Source organism: Protomyctophum parallelum (assembly GCF_964188405.1).
Source record: "Protomyctophum parallelum genome assembly, chromosome: 4".
Lineage (NCBI taxonomy): Eukaryota > Metazoa > Chordata > Actinopteri > Myctophiformes > Myctophidae > Protomyctophum > Protomyctophum parallelum.
The window spans coordinates 524415-543694 of record NC_139700.1 but is presented as its reverse complement, the minus strand read 5'-3'; the positions used below and the strand labels follow the sequence as shown (position 1 = coordinate 543694).

The window sequence follows — 19280 nt, the reverse complement described above, 5'->3', positions numbered from 1 at the left end:
AAATTACTTTAGCAAATAACTGAGCCTGTGACACAACACAAGGCTGTGGAGATGGCCAAATTCTTATCAGTCTCTGTGGGGAGGTCAATAATGCTTACTTTCACAAACACAATATGACATACATACAGCCAACATTTTATGGCAATTCTGACAAGAATTCTAAAAATAAATACCCTTGCTGCTCAAGTAATATTGCCCATTTAATATATTGCCTTAAAATGTTTCCTGTGAGTCACTCAGTACCATAAGATCATCTGTTTCCTTGTCAATAGGAACAGACGACATTTTCAACTATTAATGCAAATGCATTTAATCATGCAGTCAACAAAGGAGATATTTATCCTCTCTTGTTGTGGTCCATATTTCAATAGTAAGATGATCTTAGCAGTACAAAGATGCTTCTGGAAGCCCTGGCTTGTAACCATTGTACCCTGTAGTCCTGTAAACATACACAGCAAAATCCTCAATCAACTCTTAAGAGTGTAAAAATTTACCTGGAAGTGTACATTTCTACAGCGAAGTGATTTTGCTGTGTAATAGCCTAGGCACCATAGAAGCCCCATGTTTTATAGCAAGCATTAGTGAATTAAATCCTGCTCTTTATTAGCTGTTGAGATGGACACTGGACCACATCTCAATTAAAAAGGTTTAATCACTCTTAGTTTGAAGAATCTGTTACAACAATCCTGCCCAACTGTATTTATTTAACCACTTAGACCCCATTATGCTTGGTTGAAAGAAGTCTCCCAAGCATCCTCTAGTATTTCCCTCTAGTCTACACCACACTAAAAGCTCACAATGTGTCTCGTGGATCGGCTATTTTTGCTGAATGTTCGCCCCAAATTAGGGACGGTAGGTTTCAAGAAAATGGGGAACTTATAGAATGGATAGAATGCTATGTGCCCATGTGAGCAGTATTCGCCGCTGGACAGCAGCAATCTAGGACTGGGTCAATGAAGCTTCTCGCAGTATGAAAGTGCCTCGGATGTCTGACAGTGAAAGAGATGCTATGGAACATAGAGAGATGATGAGAGATACTTTATTTAAGAATGAAGAGAAAGTGAAACAGTGCAAAGTATATTTTTTGTTCAAAGTTGATAGAATTGTGCAGCATTGGAATCAAAACATTTTATTTCTTGACTTTGTTCTTTTCTAAATAAATAAATATATTGCCTGGCAGTTGTCATGCCCGGTGTTGTGTACAAATTATGTACAATGTATACAAAATTAAAACACTTTTGAAAGATTGTGGTTACTGGGTATTTTTTGTTGGTTGGTGGTATTTTTTTTTTAAAGGAATGGTCACTCAGGTGGTACAGGGGTAAAGTAACTGTCCACCACAGTGTTATACGAATACACTTAATTGGCCTGTGTTGGTTTAGGGAGGGTGATATGTTTCTGAACATAGCCTACACATTATGGTGGATGCCTGTCAGTGTGGGGTGCGGAACGGGGAGGAAAGTAAAGGGAGAAATAAAGGATGCATACATACAACAAATGTTCCTTTATTTACTGTATAAATGCCCCCCTATGATACAAGTAACCTAGTAGTAGCCCATTATTCTCTTTGTAAAATTGTAAGTTTTAGATATCTGAAACAAATAGATATTGCATTTGAAAATACATGTCTGGTGACTGGAGTTAAATAGAAATCTTCAAGAAGCCTTCACTAAGAACTGGAGAATAAAACCTCTCCACTGCTGTTTGTTTTAGTTTTAGTAGCCCATTATTCTCTTTGTAAAATTGTAAGTTTTAGATATCTGAAACAAATAGATATTGTATTTGAAAATACATGTCTGGCGACTGGAGTTAAATAGAAATCTTCAAGAAGCCTTCACTATAAAAACGAAGAACTGGAGAATAAAACCTCTCCACTGCTGTTTGTTTTACTTTTATCTGTATTGGTAATGCTAAGTTTGTTTTTTAATCAAGAAGCCTTTTGACTGAATTAATCTGTTGTATCAAATAGCTGTATAATTAAAACCTCCACTGCTGTATTGGCAGGGTAGGGCTACCCCGTTCGTTCTCGCATACATGTGTCACTGATTTCCAATATAAAATCCCATGTGGTCATCATCAAGGCCCTTTGAGGTAGACAATAAAAAGTACAATATCACAATAGCATAACATATCACGTGATATTGGCATTTTTTTTCTCTCTGTATGACATCCGTCTTCTAATGTTTTAGATCTGCATGTTCAATGTGATGTTGTTTTTATATTATAATATGAATGTATATATATATATATATATATATATATATATATATATATATATAAACATGCCTGGAGAATGCCACTTCTCAAGCCCCTGGGGTTTTTTAGGCTTTCTCCTTCACATTTTTATTGACCTCGTGCATCATTTTTTAATATTGTTGTATATGAAACAACAAACAAACAAACAAACCTAAAAAATAAAAAAGAGAAGTGTCCTCAGCTCAAGTCACACAGCTGATAGCCCTAAACGTTGTGATGAATGGCTCTCCAACGGGGCGCCCCTCCTGGCCAATCAGGGTGCGGGCCGCACAGGATTCGACACCACCCCCCAGCGGCCGCACAGGCGCACTGATGAGCAGCCAATCCAACTGCCATTTTGTGTGGCAGAGATACTGGAGAGCCCTCTCTCTACTACTGTGTGCAAAAAGCGGGAGAGGGATTAAAAGAAGAGCCGGAGGAGAACAAGAAGGCAGCGCATTTCTTTATCCTACTTCCCCTGCGAGGACTACGCTTGGCCGGGTCGAGCAGCAGAACGGGCCCGGGGAACGGAGAGCAAGAGCAGGTAAAGTAGCACTACTTTTCCCCAGGCTTCTTGATGGGAGTTTGCAGGATCTTTAATCGGCCTCTAGGTGTCACGATGGGGCTCCGCGGGTCCGGCTGGCTGGGGCGGTTTGTCTCCCTCTATCGTGTTATTGAAAAAAGCCGTCAAAATACGGTTTATAACGGCCCAACTTATCTCCTAATGTGAGAAAGCGCGCTGCGAGGCTGGATCGACGCCGATATCGTCGATTATGAGTTGGGATGTACTTCGACGGTTTTGCCGTGGTTGTTTTTTAAGGCCGTAAGGCGTCCATTTTCTAACCTTCTTTGTTTCCTGACTGGCTTTTTTTAACTGCGAGTTGAGATGGAAACTGGCGGGCGAGTGTTAGCACTAGCCCGGCTAATATATTAGCATTTCGGGATGCAAAAACAGTGCAATAAATACTATTCCATCCATGTCCACCCAAACGTGAAAATCACAATCTAAAAACTCTAGACCACTCTAGACCCCACGTGGAGCTCCATAACACGATCAGACATATTTTAAGGCATTTTCTGAAGATTTATTTTCATAAACAAACAAGTGTTAGCATTAGCATTTAGCCAGCTTGTTTGAGCTCCCTCCAAGCCCCAGGCCAGACCCTCCCTAAGCGCGCCTTTTACGGGTTGTTAACTTAAACACAAACACGATAAAGCCTCCAGAATGGCTTGTTTTTTTGTTTTGTTAGTATAACCACACCAGAGAGAACCCACTACAGTCCAGTATTATTGTACTTTTAGGCTGTTGTTAGTTAGCTCGCTAGGCTAGCGCGTTAGCTTATTGCGCACACGGAAAGAGGAAAATCAGGCCACCGCGGAAAAGAGGATGACGAGGCGTTGTTTCGGCGCAAAGAAGTGACCCCCGGTGATGTGCACCATCCAGCTCCAAAAAAACAACCAGCCTCCAGACAGACACCGGCCGCCCGGGCTTCCATTCCCCCCGAACACAACACCCATTTCCCCCTAGCCCTCTCCTCTCCGTCGTCTCGCCAGCCATAGTTGTTGGGAGTTTTTGGTTGTTGTTGCACCGTTTGCCCGCTTGTCTCCTGTTCCAAAGCCCACATAGAAAGCACAACCAGACACAGAAAGATATATACCAGCAGAGAGCTCCCTCTACGACTCGGCTCGGAGAGGTACAAAAATACCGCTATAACATGCAGTACACGATCTGCGACGTTAGGCACCGAAATGTGCAGGGCAACTTGTGTTGAAATTCCCCTTTTTTAGATTGTATGTGGACTCTAGAAGGTGGACTTTTTAGGCCTACCTAATTATTTGCGTCTGCAACCCAACCACCACACCCCCATTGTTAAATAATGTTTGTTTTGTGTATTTTACTCGCAGGCTGATTTTGGGGGTCCAGAGTTGAAAAATCAAATTATTCTGTGTTCACTTTGCATTTTAGAACCTAACCCAGTAGAGCATATTAACAATACGATACCTACATTTTATGAAGTAGAAAATGAAAGAGTTAGTGAAAAATGTGTTTATTCAACAGAACTTCTCCACAAAAGCAAGGCCACTTTGAATTCAAAGGGGGCCACTTTGAATTATTGTGGATAATGTTCCATTTAGCATTGTGACTCAAGTCACTCAACGTATTCCACCTCCTCTCTCTCGCAGGTGGCCAGACAGCAGGGAGAGTCGGGTAGCATACAGACAGTACCGAGGGTCAGCTGAGCTCAGGTGTCCGAGCAAGTGAGTTAAAGTCGTCGTCAGTCAGTTATGCAAATATTTTGGCATGCCGTGTAAAAGATAACATCACCGTGGGCATGGGTGATCAGTGACTACATTTCTTAACAACACCTCGCCGTCTGTCCAGTGTTTTAACTTGTGACCTGGCTGTACCTAATTTTTCTATCACTTGTGTCCAGTGATGGACAGTCATGAAAGGGAGAATTTATTTAATGTATCAGGTAACCCATAACAAGCAATACACTGCACGGTACCAGCTCAAATTGACTACTTGCTTAACTTTAAGGGGGGGGGGCTAGTTTAATCAGTGTTTTAAACGGTATTCAGGAGCTGCCATTTGTCATCGCTATTCTGCAGTGTTTACACGTCACTTTTTGGTATCACTCGGCTTGCTTGGAATCTCGACCGAGGTACTACTACTAAAAAAAAGTCCCAAGTGCCTTTGCCTAATGGAGAACCAAGAGTGGAGTTGAGCTGGTACTATGTAGTGGAAAAGCACCATAGAGTACTATTTCTTCTAATGGATTTCCGGCAGTCGCCGTTGCGTATTAATGCCCTCCAGTTCAGGATGCTGTTCAGCTCATTGGAGTGCTATATTATCCTCTGATAGAAGTCTGTGTTGCAGACAAAACCCAAAATGTTCCTCTGAAGAAGACTGTGTAATATTTTTTTAAATGGTCGTCTCCATAGGTATCTTTAGTGTATGATTTATATAGTCCTTTTCTAGCAGTAAAAGAGACAAAACAAACATTATTTAACAATGGGGTGTGGTGGTTGGGTTGCATGTGTTTGTGAGTATCCCTGTGCCATATAGAGCAACATTGGATCCCTGGGCTTTGCCATATAGTGCATTGGTTCTCAACATGTGGGTCGGAACCGACATGAATTTGGGGGGGTCCTCAGATGACAGTGAAGTGACCATTTAAGGACTTTTAAGACAGTTTTAATACTTAATACCAAAGAAAATACAAAATAAACTATACTATAAAAAGTGAAACATTGGCCAAATTGTCAAATATAAGAGGGGAAAAAATAGCCAATCTACAGCCTCGCATAGCAAGGCGTTGTGAGCTTGTAGATCTGCTATTTTCGCTATTTATCAAACTAAATGTAATGCCTCAACTCGGAGTCCAGGTGCTTCTCGGGGTGGGTGGTCCCCAGTTCAAATGTGATTCTTTTGGGGGGGTCCTGGCCTGAAAAGGTTGAGAGCCACTGATATTAGTGCAGTGTCCTGACGCTATCTGTGCTTCCAGGTCCGACCCAACATGGACGGGGTGCCGACGGAGGGTGTAGGCATGGAGGAGGAGGACACCGCTAAAGACTTCCCCTCAATCCAGACGGTCCACAGCCAGGACGCCATGGTAGCCGACCTCCTGCAACAGGCTGCAGAGGCTGGGGGCGTGGTGGAGGGACAGGGTGGGATCGTCCTCGAACAAGGTACATACACTTTTAAAAGGTTTCATGGCTTTCATTTATTTTTAATTTTTATTTCGGTTTTATGACCTCAATTACACCCACACACAACTTTGAACATTCAGTGGATTTTCTGTGGTCTGGAGTTTTCTCTGGGGTTTGGAAGCCTTTTGAGTCGGGAAAACCCCAGACCACAGAAAATCTACTGAATGTTAGAAGTTGATGGCAATTGAGCTCAGAAAACCTAAAAAAAAAATCAAAACTTACAAAAACGTTTTTATGTCACGATCCTTTTAACACATTTCGAGCCATGCACGTTTATGTACGTTTATATATAATACAAATAATTATATATATATATATATATAGTGGTGAACATAGCGGATGTACACTAGCTCTCACTATGAGCTTGTAGATGACAATTTAGCAGGAAAATCCTTCACAATGCCTAATGATTCTCTATCTATGAAACCTTCTACCCTGCGTTATGTTCAATATTGCAGAGGTTCCCAAAGTGGGGTCTGGGGACCCCCAGGGGTCCTTGAGGGAGTTCCAGGGGCTCCCCAGCTAAATGATAGTTTGGAACTCTGTGTACATTAAATGGGGGTCTGTAGACTAATGTGTGTGTGTGTGTGTGTGTGTGTGTGTGTGTGTGCGTGTGTGTGTGTGTGTGTGTGTGTGTGTGTGTGTGTGTGCGCGCGCGCAGAGAGCATGGATGCGGCCCAGCAGCAGCTGATGGAGGCTGGGGTGGGGGTTAGCGTGGATGCTGGCGGGGTAGAGATGTTGGTCATGGACTCGCTGGATCCTGCACTGCTGCAGATGAAAACTGAGGTAAAGCCATCTTGTTTACTCTTTACCTAAGGACTGCCACGACGTTGTCCCATTAGGAATATATACGTCTTGTCCACGTCGGAGAAGAAGTGAACTATCGTGTTTAACCCATTCTGACCCATTTTGGTGTTAGCATCGTGTCGTGCTTTAGCTATTTAAAAATAGCAGATCTACAAGCTCATATCGCGCCACCGAGTGGCGCCATACGAGCTTGTAGGTCTGCTATTTTTGAAAAATCGAAGAGCGACTGACATTTCTAGAATCTGATCTCAGGTCAGAATGGGTTAATCAGACCAGTGTGTGTCCAGTGGAAACCTCGTATGAATCTGATCTCAGGTCAGTATGGGTTAATAGAAATTGTCCCTTTCTTTGACCATAGGTGATGGAAGCGGCAGTGGGCCAGGGCGCCGCCCATCAGGCAACTGTAACAACGGTGGACCAAACTCAGATCATTACACTGCAGGTGAGGGTCGAATGCCACTTTTCTAAAAAAAAACTAAATCACACCAAAGACTATTTTTGATTTATAAAAATGTGTGATTTCAGTGTGATGGAAGGAAAGTGTTTTGTGTCCCCAGGTAGTGAACATGGAGGAGCAGGCTGCTCTGGGCCTGGGTGAGCTGCAGCTGGTCCAGGTGCCCGTGTCTGCCTCCACGGTGGAGGCGCTGCAGCAAGGGACCTATGTAGACGCAACCGCCATGCCCAAGGACGGAGACCCTGTCATCTGTCACACGCTGCCACTTCCCGAAGGATTTCAAGTAAATGAACTGTTAAAAAAAAAGTAACCAGTAAAACACACATTGTCTCTTTTTCAAGTGGGAACTGGCCAAGAGGAAGAATATATTGACACATATTTGCTAAACAAACAATAGGACATCCACGATGCACGTAAAATACAGTGAAAAATACGAGTGATACACTTTTTTTTCTTTTCACTGTTTTGTTTATTCAAGATTCAGGGTATACAGTAAATCAAACAAAATGACAGTATATGTGACACACCCATACGGATTACGGAACATATCAAAGAAATAACATGTACATATATAACTGTTGTGAGCACCATACACACAATATTGTGGCAGCATCAAATAAAATAAAATAAATAAAAAGTTACAAGTGATGCACTTAAAGCGACACAAAATATACAACCTCCTGTATACAAATGTAGAACTATAAAGAGCCTAGGTAAATACCCAAACGAGTGCAAAATCTGGTGAGTACCGAGTACATCCACGGTGATCCTTTTGAAACTTCTCAAGGGAATTGGCGAGGCCAACGCAAAGTTTAGGCTCTTCCTAACCAATTCAAATTTGGAGACAATAAATGGATGAATTAATTCCTCATCTCACACAAACGCGTTTCTATAGGCTAACAACACAACAATGTGTCCCTGTAGGTAGTCAAGGTAGGAGCTAACGGAGAGGTACAATGTGTCCCTGTAGGTGGTCAAGGTAGGAGCTAACGGAGAGGTAGAGACGGTGGAACAGGAGGAAGGAGCCGAGCCCCAGGGCGAGATGGGAGAGCTGTTGGAGGATCAGGAGACTCATCCCCTGGAGGCGGACGACGAAACCCTTCAGGCCCAGAACGAGGATCCAACCTGGGCTAAAGACCCAGACTACCAGCCCCCGTCGGTTACAGCTATCAAAAAGAAACAAAAGGTGAGAAATATCTGTCCGTCAGTCGCGCTTGCTTTCTTTCCGTGCCATCCCCTGGCTTGGACTCATCAACTGTGCTTTTTGCACAGGGTCCAAAGAATCGGCTGCGCTACGCTGAGGGTGACAAGGACATGGATGTCAGCGTCTATGACTTTGAAGAGGAGCAGCAGGAGGGCCTTCTGTCTGAGGTCAATGCCGAGAAGGTGGTGGGTAACATGAAACCACCCAAACCCACCAAGATTAAGAAGAAAGGTGAGAGAGAGGGGCTGGTTTGTGTACCCATTCATCACCCATAGGTGTAAAATGTGGAGTTTCACTACTAGTATTGATTCTGCTCTAGTTGTGCTTTTGACAGAAATATTTGAATCTTTTGAATAAAATTCTATTTTCATTTATTCATATGAAATGTTTTGGTTTAGTTTTAGTTTACTAAAGACTATTTTGGCAGGTTGTGTATAGGTCATCATTTTAGTCACCATAGTATAGCGTAGTTGTTTTTTTGTCAGTGAAAAAAGTTAGTCGATTCTTCGTCGTGGTTCTAGGTGACAAAAGTAACACTGCGGTCTACTCCATTTCTGTCGTTTTGCCTGCAATCATGAGACTTGAGTGTCATAATGTAAAACTGCCGTTGTGCACAACCATGCATGTTTCATAGAGATCTTGTTGTGTGCATGACATCCGTTCAGGTGTGAAGAAGACATTCCAGTGTGAGCTGTGCAGCTACACCTGTCCTCGGCGCTCCAACCTGGACCGGCACATGAAGAGCCACACCGACGAGAGACCGCATAAATGTCACCTGTGTGGAAGGGCCTTCAGAACGGTCACGCTGCTCCGAAACCACCTCAACACACACACTGGTATGGCTTTTATCCACCATGTTCACATGCTGCTCCCAAACCACCTCAACACACACACACTGGTATGGCTTATCCACCATGTACACACAGTGGCAAGTTTGCTATTGCGTCACATTTGGTTGGGGGTTTGAAAACAATTGTAACCGTTTTGTAAAATAAGAGCCCATTTTAGTGACTATATATTATATACACACATATTCAAGTATCAGTGCACATGTTGTTCATGTGAAACTTAAAGGGAACCCCAAAAATGTCTTCTCTTTCAATTACACACTATGTGTAATTCATAGAGATTTCTTACTTTTTGTCGCATTCCTGAACCAATAATTTGATGACCGGCAGAGTGGCTCAATGCAATGGAGACCCTTTGACTCTCCTCCTCCTCCTCCTCCGACTGTGTATCCTTGTATGTAAATTATATTTTTCATCCTTGTAGGAACTCGACCCCACAAGTGTACGGACTGTGACATGGCCTTTGTCACCAGTGGAGAGCTGGTTCGCCACCGTCGCTACAAACACACGCACGAGAAACCCTTCAAGTGCTCGATGTGTGACTACGCCAGTGTGGAGGTAAGAACTGGTCTCGTCTTGTATTCCTGATGATATTGGTATACCTGTAGCCATAGTGCAGTGGTTTTCAACCCTTTCATCAAGGCCTATTATTTATTCAGCAGTTTAGCCACGGACCACCATTTGATGAGATTTAGTCAGACCCAGAACTTTGAATATTTTGTTGATCAGAATAACATTATTGCTACATTCTCTAATTGTGTAGACTTCTTGTAAATTACGTAACGCAGATGTTTAACAATAATCTATAAGGGTCCATTTGGTTACCTCAACTCAACATCATTCAGCTGGGGACAACCTGGAACCCTCTCAAGGTTGAAAACCACTGCTTATAAGATCAGCATCAGCAGCCCAGTGATCTTATCATCTGAAATATACCTGTAGCCATAGTGTGAGTGATGTTTTAAATGGTCCTGCTGGTGGCGTGCCCGGCTAATTCACACCTGTCTCATCTTGTCCAGGTGAGTAAGCTGAAGCGTCACATCCGCTCCCACACGGGAGAGCGTCCGTTCCAGTGCAGTCTGTGTAGCTACGCCAGCCGAGACACCTACAAGCTGAAGAGACACATGAGGACACACTCGGGTAACATGGCCCTTTCTTTTGCTTTGCTAATAGAGCACAGAAGTCTGACATCAATATCGGCAGAGGGCGCTAAGTCCACAGGTTCATGTACTTTTATTTGCATTGTAATCCCCATAGGGAGATCTTAGATCGCCTCATATAAGAACTGTGATTGAAAAATAATCAAATCGTCCAGTCCATTTCACTCGTATGGATATGAAGAATCAACTGACTGAGAAAACGCTAATGTTACTGCTGCTAAATTGGTTACATTTTCGCTAGAAACTGATTGTATCAAATATGACTGACTGTCATAAACTATACAGAGACACCTCCCCGACAATATCGCAGATATTTCATTATCTGTAGCCTAATGAAAAACCAGGCTACTCTTGCGTGTCTACTTAATTTTTCTACTTGTGTCCCCCAGGAGAGAAACCATACGAGTGTTACATCTGCCATGCCCGGTTCACGCAGAGTGGCACCATGAAGATGCACATCTTGCAGAAACACACAGAGAACGTCGCCAAGTTCCACTGTCCACACTGTGATACCGTCATCGCCCGGAAGAGTGACCTGGGTATGACTGGCAGCACACGCGCACGCCATTAGTTTCCCAAACATTTAAACTCGAGACCCAAAAGAGAAATGTGATGTCTCCCAAGGAGCCAAATAGTGAATCTACAAGCTGGTCGCAGTAGATGCAATGGGAGCTTGTAGATCGGTTATTTTCACTACTTCTTCAAACATCTCTTTTCTAATTTATGGAATTCTTTATTTTCGTATGAAATTCTTTAGAAAAAAACATGTTTCTAATTCATGATGCTTTTAGTTATTAAAATAATATGTTTTTGAAATAATTAAAACGAAATGTAAAGTAAATTAAGGGATATTCATTTACTCGTGAGTCGATACCCATAAAAATGGTGTAACACATTTCTTGACAGAACAGATGGCCTGTTCGTACTTTACCATTAGTTTCTGTCTCTGTCTCCTGTTCTGTTTCAACCCTTTTCATATCAAGGCCCATTATTTATTCTTTGATTTGATATTCATTTGAGCCATGGACCACCATTTGATGACATTTAGCCTCTCGGACTCTAAACTAAATAATTTGTTGGATAAGATTTTGTCCACAATTCCATGCTGTATTGATGTTTGGTACCATAGGAGAGATAACAGGCAAACCATCAAAATGATGACAATTCCTCTACATTCTCTAATAGTGTAAACATGTACATTAAGTAATGCAAATATCAATAGCTAGTTAATTGCATGAGAGCGTAAAACGGGTCCATTTTACACTCAAGAGTTAAAGATATATAAGGGTTACCAACTCTCCATATTAGCTGGGGACCACCTGGAACCCCCTCAAGGACCACTGGTGGTCCAAGCACCACTGGTTGAAAACCACTGCTCTAGCCAACAAATGTATTGCAATCTATAATATCAATCTTTTTTTGTTTTGTTCATCGCCTCTCCCTCCCGCAGGCGTCCATCTGCGTAAGCAGCACTCCTTCATCGAGACGGGCAAGAAATGCCGTTACTGTGACGCTGTGTTCCACGAGCGCTACGCCCTCATCCAGCACCAGAAGTCCCACAAGAACGAGAAGCGCTTCAAGTGTGAAATGTGTGACTACTGCTGCCGACAGGTGAGGAAGAGATGGAGGTCCCTATCCCTTATGCCATACACCCCCAGCCTTACTTAATGTGGCCCTCAGGTTAATATCAGAATCAATTCAAATAATAGCAAAAATAGCTGATCTACAAGCTCAAAACGTGAGCAGTGCGACGCGTTTTGAGCTTGGCTATTTTTGGCTCTGCTATTTTTAGCCACGACACTAATATGCAATGTGGCCCTCTGGTTGCGAATGTGGAAATATAGACGGCCCTCTCCATCGTCAAAGTTTCCCACCCTGCTTTCTTTATGCCTAAACCTTTTTCGGCATTTTCTTTTTTACTATTTAAATAAAAGAATACATCAATTAGCCCATCTACATCGACAAGCTGTGAGCTTATAGATCGACTATTTTAATATATTTTTCAAAAGGCTAAAGAACTCTCAATGAGTTGGGATAAGGTGACATAAGGTCCAAGATTATATGCAAGGGATAATATCTGGCTAGGTGGTCATAATAATAATTCAGACGGGGAGTTAAACCACCGAGGCGAAGACTCAAGCTTTCAACCACGCCATGTAATAAGTCATACAAGTCATTTAACATTCTTCAGTGTAGCAGTGAGTCGACCTCGACTATTCTCTTACAAATGTTATATATATTGCATTGCTTTTTTGATGAATTGAAAAATGGAGGAGCAGGTGTTTAAATAATACCCATTTGTCTCTCTAAAGCCCTATGTTATGCCTTATCGCACAAATCCGTCATGCAAAAACAGTGATCTACAAGCTCTGGTATATCTTTTTAACCCATTCTGACCGGGCACCCATTTTGGTGTCAGCATCATGTTATGCTTTAGCTATTGAAAAATAGCAGATCTACAAGCTCATATCGCGCCACCGAGTGGCGCGATACGAGCTTGTAGGTCTGCTATTTTTTGAAAAATAGAAGAGCGACTGACATTTTTAGAATCTGATCTCGGGTCAGAATGGGTTCATCAGACCAGTGTGTGTGTCCGGCGGAAACCTCGTATGAATCTGATCTCAGGTCAGAATGGTCGCTAAAGTTCTATTTTCCTGAATTCCTTCCCTGGTCCTGTTCCAGGAGCGCCACATGGTCATGCACCGACGCACGCACACCGGCGAGAAGCCGTACGCCTGCAGCCAGTGTGAGAAGACCTTCAGACAGAAGCAGCTCCTGGACATGCACTTCAAGCGCTACCACGACCCCAACTTTGTGCCCACCGCCTTCGTCTGCCCCAAATGTAGCAAGACCTTCACTCGCAGGGTAAGATGGGCGTCATACACACACACACACACACAGAGCAGTGGTTTGCAACCATTTTCATATCCAGGTTCATTATTGTCTCCACCAGCCGAAGGCATGGGGGAGAGTATGTTTTGCACTCCGTCCGCGTGTCCGTCCGTCCGTGTGTCCGTCCGTGAGCAGCTAATCTCGGCCACCGTTAACCCGGTCGATGGCAAATTTTGCACACACACTCCCTGGATGCCAACAATGAATCTCTGCCCCAAACTTTCCAGAACGGCCTGTTATAGCGCCACCAGGAGGCCGCTTTGTGCAAAACAAGTTTTTGCACAGTACACCTACAGATTTTGTCCAAACATCACGCAAATTGGTACACAGTCTCTCTAGAGCATTCAACGAAACCGGTCTTTCAGATTTCTCATACTCCATCCTGATTGGTTAAGATTGGCTTCCAAAGTTCACAGGAGTGCTCAGTTTCAAACAAAATGCTGCAAATCATGAACACATCGCGTGATTTCCGTGAAATTGTGCACCCACATTCCCACTAGGCAGAGGACAAAATGCCACATGAACAATTTCAACTCAGCCTCAAGGTGGCGCTATAACTGGCCGAAAAGTGTTTTTACCTCTAACTGCACGGATCTGTGGATAACCTGGTGGAGACCTGTGCCCGGAAGGGCACTTTTTCTAGTTTACTCTGCATTTGAGGCACGTAACACCATTTGAAGTTTTTTTGCCTCACAGACCCGTCGTTTGATAAGATTTGGTCCGCAATTCCATGCTGTATCGATGTGGTACAATAGGAGACAGAACAGGCTAGCATTGACTTTTGTGAAACTAATTTTTTTTGAATATTACTACTACAGATACTGTCCAAAAATCCCGCTAATCGTTACACAGTATCTCTATAGGCATGTGTTCAAGACAGATCTGTCAGATAATACGATATTTCAGATTCCATCCTCATTGGCTTTCAAAGTTTGCAGGATTGGCCCGTTTTGAACAAAAAGCCTCAAATCATGAACGCAGCATGCAATTTACGTGAAATATTTCACAGGCGTTCCTACTAGGCTGAGGAATATATCCCACCCTTTTCACATTGGCCAGGTGAAGTTTTGCAAAACACATTTTTGGAACAAAATGCCTCAAATCATCCAATTGCCATCCAAGGCATAAGAAGAAATGGCACCCTTTTCACATTAGCCTATTATAGCGCCACCAGGAGGCCACAACCTGACCTGGCCTGGTGGAGACCTGTGCCCCGAGGGGCAATTTATCTAGTTTATTATGTCGCACTGAGAAATGTCATTGTATTCCTTCCTCCTGTGCAGAACACCATGGCTCGCCACTCTGAGAACTGCAACGGAGAAATCGATGACGCCGAGAACGGAGAACCCGTCCCCAAGAAAGGGAGGAGGGGGAGGAAGAGGAAGATGCGCAACAGGAGAGACGAAGAGGACAGCGGTGAGTTTGGGTCGTTTGCGCCGTGAGATGAAGTCGGTAAACGTCAGATCGTAGCAGTCATCTGTTATGAGGGACTTTCTCTGCATTTTTATTATACCTACAGGTTATATTAATTACCCTTACCCACAGCGCGAGAAATAATATTATTTTCTGGCTATGTTCTCTGAAAAATACTCCCAAATCCGTCCGGCATTCAGATGTGAATTGTGATTTTTGATCCCATCGCGGCTGACGTATTACCGTTTCTGGTGAAAGATAAACGACATTGCCAGCTGCTAGACTACAATGTGCTTTCAGTTTCGTCTCTGTGAAGCGTGTGACACACGGAAGCGGGGCTCATATACAGTTGATGTGAATCATGGCACCGAGGTACCTAGACATGACCACTAGATGGCGGCTCTCAACTGCCCCCAGTTCAGTCTGCACTGCATATACCATGAATATACCATATTTTCACAATAGAGCGTCCTCCATCGTGATTTGGCGTTGGATTAGAAATGGAGTGTGTCTGTACGTCAATGGCAGTCAGTGAGTTGATGTGGCATTTAGTCAAACATTTGGGCTTTCAGCTGGAACATGGCATTTCAAAAGACTTTCCAGAAAAATCATCTTTCTTTTATGTACATTTCCCGGTCCCAGACGAGGATAACCTCGACCAGGATGATGATGAGGACGACGAAGACGAGGATGTGGAGGGAGAGGAAGATGGAACTCTGCTCCCACTGGACGAGGAGGCCTTGGACGAGACCATGGAGCTGGACCAGGCTCCCGCCATCATCCCCATGCCAGCCTCGGAGGAGCCGCCGGTCAAGAGGAAACGAGGGCGTCCCCCGAAGAACGCCCCCAAACCGGTCCCCACACCCAGCAAGTCCCCCCGGGTGGCGGCCAGGCAGGCAACAAGTAAGCATGCACAGATTAAAAGTTAATTTGGATATGCTGACTTCTATGGAAGCATGTCAAGCACTGAAAATAGCAGATCTGCAAGCTCCCAATGGGGGGGGGGGGGGCAAAGGTTATAAAGCCTCAATCTGTGAACAATATTACTAAAACATCATTTTCCATATTGTGTTAATTGTTGGACAGTGGTTCCCAAAGGACTCTTACTCTCGTACACTTATCAGCCTGCGGACCCCTATTAGGAAAAAAATAGATTTTCATGGCTCTAGCAGTGGGTCTCTGGATGCGGACAATTGCATATAAGTTTTGGGGCCCTAGACATGAAATGGTTTAAAAACCACTGATAGAAACGGGTTTATCAGAAAACTGTTTCTAAGGATTTAGAAGCCATTTTTATTAGAATCTAGCCGGGTCTAAATTTTGGCTCTCGCTCTGTCTCCCCCCCCCCCCCTCCCTCCCTCCCTCCAGCAACCACTCTCTCCACGGCAGCCATCATCCAGGTGGAAGACGAGAGCACGGGCGCCGTAGACAACATCATCGTGAAGAAGGAGGAGTCCGAGTCGGCGGCCGAGAGCAGCCTGGACCACGGGGTGGAGATAACGGTGGAGGGGGTGGGGCTGGACGTAGACGGCGTGCAGACCGTTGAGGTGAACGACGAGACGGTGGCGGCGGCCGCCAACGGAGACCTCACGCCCGAGATGATCCTCAGCATGATGGACCGGTGAACACCAGGATGCACACACACACACAGACACACACACACACGTGCATAGATACAGGGACTGACACACACAACAGGCACATAACACACACACACACGCGTCTTGATTTGTGGACATTTTTTACAAATGGCCACCTTTTTGCCTTCTTCCTATCTTATATATTCAGCTGGTCGGGAGCGACATAAAATGGTCCACACAGTGCACACAAACGGTTTGCGTACCTTCTATAAAACGTGAATACTGAGTTTGTGTGTCATACCGGCACACACAACATGCAAATATGTGTAGAAAACTCGTGCTGAGGTAGCCGCAGACCAGATCTCCCACACCTCCTGTAATCCTTGCTTTGTCATCCACCGACCCTGTAAAGACGTTCACCAAGCTTATTACGAACAACTCTCTCTCTCTCTCTTCCCTCATCATATCTCTGTTATATATTTTTTTCAGTCTTTTTTTTCTTTTCTTTTTTTAATTTAGTTTTTGTGTCATTTTGTTTGGGTTCCTCACTTCCACCTAAAACCACATCCTGTTCAAAGTTTCTACCCACCCTGGCTGAAGTTCACATGCAGTCTGAAAAGAAATATTATATTATTATACCCCCACTATCTTCTTCACAACACAAACGTGTGCAATTTTCATAATCTAGGTTGCCACTGTTAATCATGTCAGCAGTTTTTTCTTTTCTTTTCTTTTGTTCATCTATAAATGCTTCTCTTACCTAATAAGCATTCAAATTTTGTTTTTGATCAAATGGTGTATGATAATTAATTTAGTTTGCCTCTTAATACCGTTGGCTGTCATTTTTAATTATCTGTATTATTCCAAAAAGAAAGCATTGCTCTCCTCCTAGGTGGTTCTGCCGGAGTTGGACGAGTTACATGTTCTAAGGTGTTAGAAGTTAACAATGATCCACGTTATTTACAGTCACAGCCCCATGAGGTGAGGGAGGGGTTTAGATAATAGAGCAAGCATGCTTTTCTAGTCACATTGAGGGGGTATATTGGTGGGAGATGGCCACTGCATGGCTGTTTGAATCAATTCTCCTGTTTTTGGAGTGCCAACCTCTGCCTTTTTCTAAACAACTTACTAGGAATCCCCTTTTTCCTCTTGTTCAAAGTTAGTTGGAATCTCTTATTTGGCTTTAACTACTATTTCTTGGTCAGCAATTAATTTTAGAAGGGCTAGTTGTTTTTGAAAGAAAGATCTAAGCATTTCTTCAACTCACACTCACAAGACCCCCCCCCCCCCCCCCCCCCCCTCTTTCTATATAATTAGATTGACATGCATAGACCACTATCATATCACTAATTTGTGAGTGCAATGATTCGTCATTTTAATCATTTAAAAAGTTAACTTATTACTCTTATCAGATCTGGGCACAAATGGCTTTTAAGACTAGATTGAATAGCATGACACAATTAAGTAACATTTGCATTCGACGTTGCCAAACCGAATCATTGGCTCTCCAGATAACCGCATAACTTCCAACATCGAACTAATGGATTTTCCCGTTTTCCTGCATCGTTTCAATTGCATCCCTGCTTCGGGTGTCTGGTGCCATTTTGCCCAAGATTGCACTTGGTTAATTGATGATCAGGCTGTGAACACGATAATTTAATTAATGATCAGGCTGTGAACGCGATAATTTTGCCTCCTTTTATTTGTCGATCATGAAGTAATTGTCTGAAGGACTGTAGCTTGGTCAAACATCACCCACAATGTTCGCAACCACAGGTTTTCTTTGTTTCCCGTTTTTGTTCCTTTTTGCTTGTAAATATATTTTTTTATTTCTTTGCTTGGATTTGTTTATGACATTTTAATCTTTTGTATTAGGTTAAACTTATTTTGAGACTTAATTGCTGGTTGAAGGGGTAATCGGGCTTTGATTATAACATCGCAACTGTTATCTGTGTGGCCATGTAATGGCTGTCCTAGTTCGGTTCGTATTGTTAAACTCTTGTGTCATTCTACTTTGGACTTCATTAGATGTCGTGGCCTGTCATTTTTTTTCCGTTACAGAAACGGGGACGGAGGGAGGGGAGAGGTTTTTGTATAAAAAAATTGACGTTTTAAAAGAGAGAACACCTCCTTTTTTGCCGATCACCTTAAAGTTAAATTTATGCTGATACCGAATTATGTTGTTTTTCATCTCTCCTTGTCTGTATGTAATTATTACATTCAAAATAGCTTTTTATTTTTTGGTTGAGCTCTTAATACGATTGTGTAGGATGGTAGGTTTTTGTATACCTGGCTGGCTCTATGTAATTTTAACTGTAATCGAGGCGGTTTTGGTTTCCCATTGACGGTGTGACCACGATGCACAATTTGGCACCATGTTCCTCACTTAATTTAGATCCTAAGAATTGTCAACTGGACATAATTAATAATGTTGAGATGACAAACATTTTAAAAGACCCGGCTGCATAGAACTACAACGTATTGGCAACGGCGACGGAGCAGAATTATGGAGGTAATGTGGCTGCGACCCTGTTTTTGTATCGGTGGTCCTGGCTGAGACAGAAGATGTTATGAGAATGTAATGCTGTACAGTTGATGATAAGAAATAAAAACATACTGGCCTATGTCTGCTGCTTTTTGTTTGTCATTTAAATATTTTAGTTTAGTATAATTGTCTCTTAGGATTGTGTGAGCTGTGCCACCAAGAAAATAAGATTGATTCTTTGTTGTGATGCGAGATTAATCGGCAAACACATCGGTATCTCAAACCAATTAATCGGTAAAATTATAAATCTGATTTAGCAGATATTTAATTGTATTAAATTGGGGGGGGGAAAGCCTGAAAAAGCCGTTTTGTGATGAAGAAGGCTCTTCTCTGGGGAAACTTTCGAAACAGTGGAACATTAAAAAAAGATCAGGAGCTACCATAAACAGTGATGGTGTTGTTTAGAACAGTGTTATTCTAAGTGGTGT

General features: G+C 43.0%; 1 protein-coding gene across 3 annotated transcripts; it reads left to right on the top strand.

The window, feature by feature from the left end:
• Window positions 1–2334: 2334 nt before the first annotated feature.
• ctcf (CCCTC-binding factor (zinc finger protein)) lies at window positions 2335–18913 on the top strand. Of its 3 annotated transcripts, none has more exons than XM_083763423.1 (17): window positions 2335–2779; window positions 4420–4494; window positions 5745–5928; window positions 6611–6735; window positions 7115–7198; window positions 7314–7493; window positions 8181–8396; window positions 8483–8645; window positions 9080–9250; window positions 9687–9820; window positions 10282–10402; window positions 10812–10961; window positions 11873–12033; window positions 13105–13287; window positions 14598–14730; window positions 15370–15630; window positions 16096–18913. In XM_083763423.1, the coding sequence occupies exons 3-17, from the start codon at window positions 5757–5759 to the stop codon at window positions 16350–16352; spliced, it is 2511 nt and encodes an 836-aa protein (XP_083619549.1). In that variant the 5' UTR covers window positions 2335–2779; window positions 4420–4494; window positions 5745–5756; the 3' UTR covers window positions 16353–18913. The 3 variants fall into 3 exon arrangements, with proteins under 3 accessions (XP_083619549.1, XP_083619550.1, XP_083619551.1); XM_083763425.1 differs by having other exon boundaries at window positions 2337–2779; window positions 8492–8645; XM_083763424.1 differs by lacking the exon at window positions 4420–4494.
• The last annotated feature ends 367 nt before the right edge of the window (window positions 18914–19280 follow it).

What these genes read in the sequence shown, in the direction of transcription:
- ctcf (XM_083763424.1), top strand. Translation starts at nt 5,757, where the DNA reads ATGGACGGGGTGCCGACGGAGGGTGTAGGCATGGAGGAGGAGGACACC. An exon ending in TGGGATCGTCCTCGAACAAG is followed by an intron (nt 5,929 to 6,610) that starts GTACATACACTT and finishes GCGCGCGCGCAG; the next exon opens with AGAGCATGGATGCGGCCCAG. An exon ending in GTGACTACTGCTGCCGACAG is followed by an intron (nt 12,034 to 13,104) that starts GTGAGGAAGAGA and finishes GTCCTGTTCCAG; the next exon opens with GAGCGCCACATGGTCATGCA.